Source organism: Diplotaxodon limnothrissa, linkage group LG2 (genome assembly GCF_057381915.1).
Source record: "Diplotaxodon limnothrissa isolate DT_005_m linkage group LG2, D_limnothrissa_male_GT1.1, whole genome shotgun sequence".
Classification (NCBI taxonomy): domain Eukaryota; kingdom Metazoa; phylum Chordata; class Actinopteri; order Cichliformes; family Cichlidae; genus Diplotaxodon; species Diplotaxodon limnothrissa.
The window spans coordinates 16,440,912-16,450,065 of record NC_140597.1 but is presented as its reverse complement, the minus strand read 5'-3'; the positions used below and the strand labels follow the sequence as shown (position 1 = coordinate 16,450,065).

The 9,154-nt window shown below is 37.9% G+C and overlaps 2 protein-coding genes across 2 annotated transcripts; one reads left to right on the top strand and one right to left on the bottom strand.

The window, feature by feature from the left end:
- Positions 1–410: 410 nt before the first annotated feature.
- Positions 411–4,681, bottom strand: LOC146638323 (coiled-coil domain-containing protein 106-like). Its single transcript, XM_085367674.1, has 4 exons — positions 4,546–4,681; positions 4,000–4,158; positions 2,575–2,775; positions 411–703 (listed from the first exon to the last, which is right to left on the bottom strand). Exons 1-4 carry the CDS (start codon positions 4,679–4,681, stop codon positions 411–413), a joined length of 789 nt encoding a protein of 262 aa, XP_085223800.1.
- Positions 4,682–5,101: 420 nt separating this feature from the next.
- On the top strand, positions 5,102–6,528 carry LOC146638322 (uncharacterized). The gene is made up of 4 exons (XM_085367668.1): positions 5,102–5,277; positions 5,467–5,574; positions 5,693–5,900; positions 6,064–6,528. Exons 1-4 carry the CDS (start codon positions 5,102–5,104, stop codon positions 6,526–6,528), a joined length of 957 nt encoding a protein of 318 aa, XP_085223794.1.
- The last annotated feature ends 2,626 nt before the right edge of the window (positions 6,529–9,154 follow it).

The window sequence follows — 9,154 nt, the reverse complement described above, 5'->3', positions numbered from 1 at the left end:
TAAGTATTACTGGGCATTACTATAAAAAGTATAAAGCACCAACAGTTATTTAGCATTTCTAAACTTATATACAAGCCCTTTAAAGATAGCTAAAACTATATTAAGGAAACAAATCCCATCCCTAAATTCACCACTGGCATAAAACAAAGGAAAATTATAATAATTATAATATAATAAATTATTATACCTTAACTGAAACTGCACAGCTGTATTATTTACTCTACACACATTTATACAAATCAAAACATTGAAAAAAAAAAACAATAAAATAAACTAACAGGTAAATCTCTTAGTTGTGTGGAAACTCAACACATATGTGAACAGATCTTTGAAAAATGATTGGTTTTGCAGATCTTTTCTTCAGTTCAATATGCTCAAAAAAACAAAACCACTTAGAACAAATTAGGGTTTCAGACAGATTTCCCTCTTCGAATTGGAAGCAAAGTACCAGCGGCCTTCATACTTTCTATTTTGTTTTTTACTTCATCACTGCCTTGAATTGCAGCCTCACATCGCTTAGCAAAAGCTAGTACCGTCTCTCCACTAGGCCTGTTGGACAGTAGCTCCTGGTAGACATTGCGGACCGCAATAGCAAGCTCCCCATCTGATGAAGTGGACACAACAGTGTTCCTGTCGAGCCCATGCTTTGGAAATGTCTTGAGGAGGGATTTGTATCGCTGCACAATGTCATTTGGCGTTTGAACTAAAAATGAAAACAAAGCAAATAATTAGAAAAGCAAATGCTCAAAGCATACTAATCTATACTTATATATATATATATACAGTGGGGCAAAAAAGTATTTAGTCAGCCACCGATTGTGCAAGTTCCCCCACCTAAAATGATGACAGAGGTCAGTAATTTGCACCAGAGGTACACTTTAACTGTGAGAGACAGAATGTGATAAAAAAATCCATGAATCCACATGGTAGGATTTGTAAAGAATTTATTCGTAAATCAGGGTGGAAAATAAGTATTTGGTCAATAACAAAAATACAACTCAATACTTTGTAACATAACCTTTGTTGGCAATAACAGAGGTCAAACGTTTACTATACGTCTTTACCAGGTTTGCACACACAGTAGCTGGTATTTTGGCCCATTCCTCCATGCAGATCTTCTCGAGAGCAGTGATGTTTTGGGGCTGTCGCCGAGCAACACGGACTTTCAACTCCCGCCACAGATTTTCTATGGGGTTGAGGTCTGGAGACTGGCTAGGCCACTCCAGGACTTTCAAATGCTTCTTACGGAGCCACTCCTTTGTTGCCCGGGCGGTGTGTTTTGGATCATTGTCATGTTGGAAGACCCAGCCTCGTTTCATCTTCAAAGTTCTCACTGATGGAAGGAGGTTTTGGCTCAAAATCTCACGATACATGGCCCCATTCATTCTGTCCTTAACAAGGATCAGTCGTCCTGTCCCCTTGGCAGAAAAACAGCCCCATAACATGATGTTTCCACCCCCATGCTTCACAGTAGGTATGGTGTTCTTGGGATGCAACTCAGTATTCTTCTTCCTCCAAACACGACGAGTTGAGTTTATACCCAAAAGTTCTACTTTGGTTTCATCTGACCACATGACAGTCTCCCAATCCTCTGCTGTATCATCCATGTGCTCTCTGGCAAACTTCAGACGGGCCTGGACATGCACTGGCTTCAGCAGCGGAACACGTCTGGCACTGCGGGATTTGATTCCCTGCCGTTGTAGTGTGTTACTGATGGTGACCTTTGTTACTTTGGTCCCAGCTCTCTGCAGGTCATTCACCAGGTCCCCCTGTGTGGTTCTGGGATCTTTGCTCACCGTTCTCATGATCATTTTGATCCCACGGGATGAGATCTTGCGTGGAGCCCCAGATCGAGGGAGATTATCAGTGGTCTTGTATGTCTTCCATTTTCTGATGATTGCTCCCACAGTTGATTTTTGCACACCAAGCTGCTTGCCTATTGTAGATTCACTCTTCCCAGTCTGGTGCAGGTCTACAATACTTTTCCTGGTGTCCTTCGAAAGCTCTTTGGTCTTGGCCATGGCGGAGTTTGGAGTCTGACTGTTTGAGGCTGTGGACAGGTGTCTTTTATACAGATGATGAGTTCAAACAGGTGCCATTCATACAGGTAACGAGTGGGGGACAGAAAAGCTTCTTACAGAAGACGTTACAGGTCTGTGTGAGCCAGAGATTTTCCTTGTTTGAGGTGACCAAATACTTATTTTCCACCCTAATTTACGAATAAATTCTTTACAAATCCTACCATGTGAATTCATGGATTTTTTTTCACATTCTGTCTCTCACAGTTGAAGTGTACCTCTGGTGCAAATTACTGACCTCGGTCATCATTTTAAGTGGGGGAACTTGCACAATCGGTGGCTGACTAAATACTTTTTTGCCCCACTGTATATATATATATATATATATATATATATATATATATATATATATACAGACAGATAGATAGATATGTATATATGACGTAGTGAACACAGAGTAATTTTTAGAACAAATTAAAGTCATAATACTATCTTTTATGTCACATTTATAGTATCCTCTTCTGTAAAATCTTCTCTTCCAAAATATTTTGCTCACCACACTGCCGGAGCTTCTTCTGCTCCTTCTTGGGTTTCTTGGCTCTTGAATGCTTTTTGTTGTATTTGTGCTTTCGCTTCTTTGGGGATGAAGATGAGGATGACCACACAGACGATACAGATGAAGATGCGAAAGATGAATCTGAGTTTTCAGAAGCCTTCGAGGAAAATGGATCATTGAATGGTTCGTCTTTAGGTTGCTCTGCAGGATGTAAACAACAAAATGGATGGTTTTAGAAACAAGTCCCCTGTTTTTCAATTACACAATTGATGATTTAGTAAGCTTATGTGCTTAAAGAGAATGAGGATTTTGTTATAGAAAATCATCATGTGAATAAGGTGTACATATATACACATATATATACATATATATATACACACACATATATATATATATATATATATATATATATATATATATATATATATATATATATATATATATATATATATACATATATACATACATACATACATACATACATACATACATACATACATACATATATATATAAAACCTATATTAATTCTGATTGTAAGGCTGTTACATTACTAGTTCATGTTGGAGTTATGATCTTATGAACTATGAAATTGAATCAATCAAGTTAGACCTGGCTGAACTGAATTTGGAACCAGGTCTCTTTAGGAATGAACTAGCACAACACTTAAAGTTAACTGACTAAAATCTTTTAATCAACACAATGACAATAAGGGAACTTCACTGGGATTGATAAATTATCTAATGTTTATAAGATAAGATAAGATAAGATAAGATAAGATAAGATAACCTTTATTAGTCCCACACGTGGGAAATTTGTTTTGTCACAGCAGGAAGTGGACAGTGCAAAAGTTATGACGCAAAAATTAGAATACAATAAGAATAAATACAGTACACAGCTGTACAGAATAGAATAAAATAATATACTATATACAGTAGAATAAAATAGAATAAAAATATACAATAAGATAAAAATAGAATACGAATGCTATATACAACTGAGTAAAAATACAACGATGCCAGAAAGGATTATTGCACTTAGTGTTATTGCACATGTGTGGATGTGTGTGTTTGTTCAGTTAAAGTCTTTGTTGTGGAGTCTGACAGCAGTGGGGAGGAAAGACCTGCGAAATCTCTCCGTCCCACACCGTGGGTGCCGCAGTCTCCCACTGAAGGAGCTGCTCAGTGCTGTCACAGTCTGCTGCATGGGGTGGGAGACGTTGTCCAACAGGGATGACAGCTTAGCCGCCATTCTCCTGTCACTCACCACCTCCACTGGGTCCAGAGGGCATCCTAGAACAGAGCTGGCCCTTCGGATCACCCTGTTCAGTCTCTTCCTGTCCCCAGCAGAGATGCTGCCGCCCCAGCAGACCAATTTGAAGACTGTAAAATAAAAACAATGTTCATGGAACAAGTCTAGTTTCATACTTGTAAGGGATGATAGCTGACTTCGGAGAAAATCTCTCTCTCCTTCCAGTTCTTCAATTCTCTTCTTTTGCCACTCCAGTTTCTCCTTAAGAAAAGTCAGTTTCTCTCGCTCCTTGTTAAGAAGGGCAGTTGCAGTAGGGGCAGGATTAGAAGAAGAATCTAAAGAACAAACAATTATTAAATTACAATACTAAAATAATTTATAATTTAAACTTGGGAAACTCAAATAAAATATTGATTAAAAACGGTTACAACTTGAATTTATAAAAAGCCACTTTGTAAAAATTATGTTATATACACCTGTGGTGGTTCAGGCATTTCTAAAACAAGGCAAATAATTCTTATGTGTACTGCCTTACCAGGGTGTTTAATATAAATTTAATGATGCACATAAACAAAACTAAAAATATACTGTACAACTAAGTGATATAAATCGTTTGGAATAACCAATAGTAATAGAGCTATTCACATGTTATGTGATGTTAGTTAGCCACTGTAGCTAGCAGCCAAATGGCTCGGTAGCTAGCTAGCTAGCATTATACTCACCTTCATGTCTAACTGCTGACGTCGTTGGCTTAGTGCAATCTAGATCATCCAGTCTCTGCTTTTTGTATCTCTTCGAACGTGTGCTAACTGTGTAAGTCGCAGACGCACACAAATTTTTATCTTCTGCTCCATCCATGGCGCAGGAACTTGAACCTTCAGTGTGTCTGTTCGTGCCCCTTTGGCTTGACCTTCCAGAGCGCTCCACTGCCTGTCGCGCTCTGAGAGGAGGGGCTTTCCTTAATAAAGTTAACTGTGATTGGATGGTTGTATAAGCTCCTCTGCGTTTAAATTAAATTTGTTTTCCCTCCCTTTGGCGGCAGAACATATTTCTTTAGCATGAATTCAGTGGGTTAGATCTACATAACAAAGTCGGAGATACATTATAACAGGTGAGACAATCCTCTTTTTTGCGTGGGACTATTTTTGATTATAGGGCTTGTTTTATATAGCATGTGAAGTTCTTTAACTCTTAACCGATTTGCACTAGACTCCCATAGAGTATTTTACGGTGTTTCGAGGTGATAATAAAATAAATTACTCATTTTTTCCCACCAGAATGTCTCTGGGAATGAGATTGCGCGCCAGAATAGAAGGAAAACAAACTAAATATAAGGCACTAAGGCTCATTAAATGGCTGCAGAAGAAACACCTGCTAAAAAAGAAGCTTAGATGTCCTGTTTGTCACCATAAGATGAAAATGATTTCCGTGGTGAAGAAAGCCCAATATATGTGGTATGTATAATGCATGATAATGTAGTGCATGTAGTAAATATAACAAAATATTTCGGTTATCAATGCAAGAGGGAGCATTAACCTCTTTTCATTATTATTTTCTTCATACTTAATTTTGTGATTATCTTTTCAATTAATGCTCTTGTTTAAGGGTCCATTTCTTTACTTAACTCATTTGTATGTTCTCAGGTGCTGCAAAAGAGCAAGTCATAGGAAAGTTTCCAGAACAATTAGAACTAGCTCCCTCTTTGAGAAATCAAAAACATCTCTTTTCAGTTGGATGAAGTTCATTTACAGGTATATGTAGATGTAGACATTAATAGCAATGCACCTTTCATAATTGAACACCAATACGAGACTTGTGAAATAAAATTAGGGCCTCAGTAAGTAATAATTGCCTCAATTTCTATTACAGATTTTCACAAGGGCTCAGGCTCAGACAAATAGATATGATCGATGATGAAGTGGCTGGCAGCTCCAGAACACTAAGTAGCATGGCAAGACACATTCGACATGTTTGTATACGTGCAATTAAAAGACACAGAATAAACAATGGACACCGTCTTGGTGGTGACAGAGAATTTGTAGTTATAGATGAAAGCTGTCTCCGTCATCAGCGAAAGGTTGGTAAACTCTCAGACAGGTTTGTTAGAATCAATGCAGATCTGAATGTGTCCTCTAAACATGGAAACCTTTACCATAAGTAAAAAAAATTAGTAGAAGCAACTATCTTTTTGAATGTTTCTTTGTAGATATTCTGTTTAATTTTATTCTTTTTGTTTTCAGTATGCACGTGGACGCTTTGGAAATGCATGGAAAAGGAAGAAATGGGTATTTGGAATGATGGGAATTAAAGACAAAAGGCGAAGGCTCGTGTTAAAACTTGTTGAAAAACGATCAAGGCGCCACCTTGTTCCTCTGATCAGACAGCATGTTAAGTTGGGTAGTGCCATTATCAGTGATGAGTGGAGAGCCTACAAGAATGTTTTGACAAACATAGGGTACAGACATTACACTGTAAATCACAGCAGGTGGTGTGTAGATCCTCAATCTGGCAGTCATACACAGCATATCGAAAGGGCTTGGATGACCATCAAAGGACATGTCCGTAGACTAAGAGGAAATCGAATTGAGAAGTTGCTGGAGGAACACCTGATGGTTCTTGAGTGGTCATCTTGGCTTGGTTCGCGACACCCTGATGGACCACTGGGACGCTTATTTAAGGACATACAAAAAATATTTCCAGTTTGAACCAGTCTGGCATGAACTTTTTTTGGAGTGGGTGACTGTTTGGTGTTTTAAAAAACACATTTAATGTTACATGTGTTACTCTTACAATACATTTTTGACAGTAGTTAAATGTTATTTCAAGCACTGATTGTAATTTAGGTCTAAGTGTTATAAATGGTGACATTATACATTTAAGACTCACTTTTGGCAATTATAAATGTTTATTAGTGATTAATAAATGTTGACATGTTTTAAACTTTACGACAAAGCTATCTTTTGTCATTTATAAATGTTTATTAGTGATTAATAAATGGTGTTATGCTTTACACTTTACAATAAGGCTCCCATTTGGCATTTATAAATGTTTATTAGTCCTTAATAAATGTTGACATGTTTTAAACTTTACGACAAAGCTATCTTTTGTCATTTATAAATGTTTAGTAGTCATTAATAAATGGTGTTATGCTTTACACTTTACAATAAGGCTCCCATTTGGCATTTATAAATGTTTATTTGTCATTAATAAATGGTTTTATGCTTTACACTTTACAATAAGGCTCCCATTTGGCATTTATAAATGTTTATTTGTCATTAATAAATGGTTTTATGCTTTACACTTTACAATAAGTCTCCCATGTGGCATTTATAAATATTTATTATTCATTAATAAATGGTGTTATGCTTTACACTTTACAATAAGTCTCCCATGTGGCATTTATAAATATTTATTATTCATTAATAAATGGTGTTATGCTTTACACTTTACAATAAGTCTCCCATGTGGCATTTATAAATATTTATTATTCATTAATAAATGGTTTTATGCTTTACACTTTACAACAAAGCTCCGATTGATAGTTGTGGATATTTATAATGCATTTATGAAGTACAATTTTATATGATAAAAAATATGTTTACAAATGCTGATTGTGCTTACAGGATAGTAACTTAGTCTGAAATGTTTAATATAGCAACTCTAGATGAAATATATAGGTGAACACATTTGGCTCACTATTTGGCAAGAAACCGGTCAGTTTTTTTTCTTTTTCTCACCCTTAACTAATGCATAATAAACCATTAATAATGGTTTATAAAGCATTTACAGATTAATTAATAATATAGCTATAAACTATTTATTAGCATCTATAAGGGGAGACTTATTGTAAAGTGGTACCGAGCAACCTGACTTAGAATGGTAAGACAGTGTTCATTAAAAGAATTAGTTAGAAGCTCAACCTCGTTAGAGGAACTTTTAAAATTAAAAAGAGAGGAAAACTCAGAAATTATAGAGTCGTTAATAAAGCGCCTGCGCCTAGTAGAACCTTGAGGATGGGACTCTGAATTAACAGATACAGTAAAAGAGACTGACTTATGGTCCCTAAAAACAACTTCATTTAAATTCATGTGGTCAAGGGAAACACCATAGGTGAAGACCAAGTCCAGAGTGTGCCCAGCCGTATGAGTAGGCCCTGCTACATGCTGAACAAAGTTGAAAGAGTCCATAATGCTCAGAAACTCCTTAGTGGTACTGTTTGTTGAGTCATCCACATGAATGTTGAAATCTCCAACAATGATAACCTTGCCCATTTTAATAGTGGAAGTTAAAGTCTTGTAGGTCTGACAAAAAAAGACGCAGCAGACCCAGGTGGACGATAAATTAAAATGCTGTATATGGGCTGTTCTCTTCCAATTTTTATCATAAGCATCTCAAAAGAGTTGTAGCAGGTTGAAGAAATCATCTGGCATAAAAAATTACCACTGTTCCACCCCCTCGTCCAGATATCCAAGGTGCACAGAGAAATGAGCAGTCAGCGGGACAAAGCTCTAAAAGATGTGAGACTTCATTCTCACGTTGCCATGTCTCAGAGATAAACATGAAGTCAAGCTTCTCAGAGCAGAACAAGTCATTTAAAATATAAGACTTATTGGCGATTGAGCGGGCATTAATTAACATCCATTTAAGGCTGCGACTCACCAGGACAGGGGTAGAGTTTCCAAGGACAAAGTCTGCGCTATGCGGTAAGCCGCGCAGCAAAACAGGGTTCCTGCCGCGATAAGGCTTGGCTTTCCATGCTTTCAGATGACAGCCTGGGTGGTAAACATAGTGGGTTGTGGGGATTAATCCAGTTCCGACAAGTTTCAGCCGAATCTCACCGGTAGCAACCCAGGAATAGAGCCCCCGAAGGTCCATCTCTTTCCGAAGACGACGGAGCAGGACGTGAAGGCTGGCTCGCTTCCCCTGCTTTCTCCGACGAGGCTGCTGAAGCAAAAATGAGCTAACCGGCAAGAGTGGAGGTAGACCTGGTGCTGCGTTGCGCTCTAACGGCGGTAGGAAAACAGCCTCGTTTCGTTGACTCTGAAAGCTATACATTGCAGATTTGATCGCTAGCAATGCATGACGATCATAAATCCAAAGGGAGGTGACACCAGAAAAAACTGTAACAAAAACACTTGCATAGCATATAAAATAAACAAACACACGGACGAAGGCAGCAGCACAGCCAAACACAGGCGCCATCTTGACCTTCAATCTGTCAGGAGAAACCAGGACTGATGTTTCCTCTCTGAACAGCCATGGTTGAGGGTTCTAGCTCGTCTGGTCTACGAGGGCTAGGATTCTCTGGTCTTAGTTGGCAACTGTTTGGGG

Coding starts and splice junctions, on each gene's coding strand:
- LOC146638323 (XM_085367674.1), bottom strand. CDS start 4,681: ATGGATGGAGCAGAAGATAAAAATTTGTGTGCGTCTGCGACTTACACA. Junction 4,159..4,545: donor GTCAGCAGTTAGACATGAAG/GTGAGTATAATG, acceptor TTTGTTCTTTAG/ATTCTTCTTCTAATCCTGCC. Junction 2,776..3,999: donor TCAGCTATCATCCCTTACAA/GTATGAAACTAG, acceptor TACATCCTGCAG/AGCAACCTAAAGACGAACCA.
- LOC146638322 (XM_085367668.1), top strand. CDS start 5,102: ATGTCTCTGGGAATGAGATTGCGCGCCAGAATAGAAGGAAAACAAACT. Junction 5,575..5,692: donor TGGATGAAGTTCATTTACAG/GTATATGTAGAT, acceptor TTTCTATTACAG/ATTTTCACAAGGGCTCAGGC. Junction 5,901..6,063: donor GTCTCCGTCATCAGCGAAAG/GTTGGTAAACTC, acceptor TTTTGTTTTCAG/TATGCACGTGGACGCTTTGG.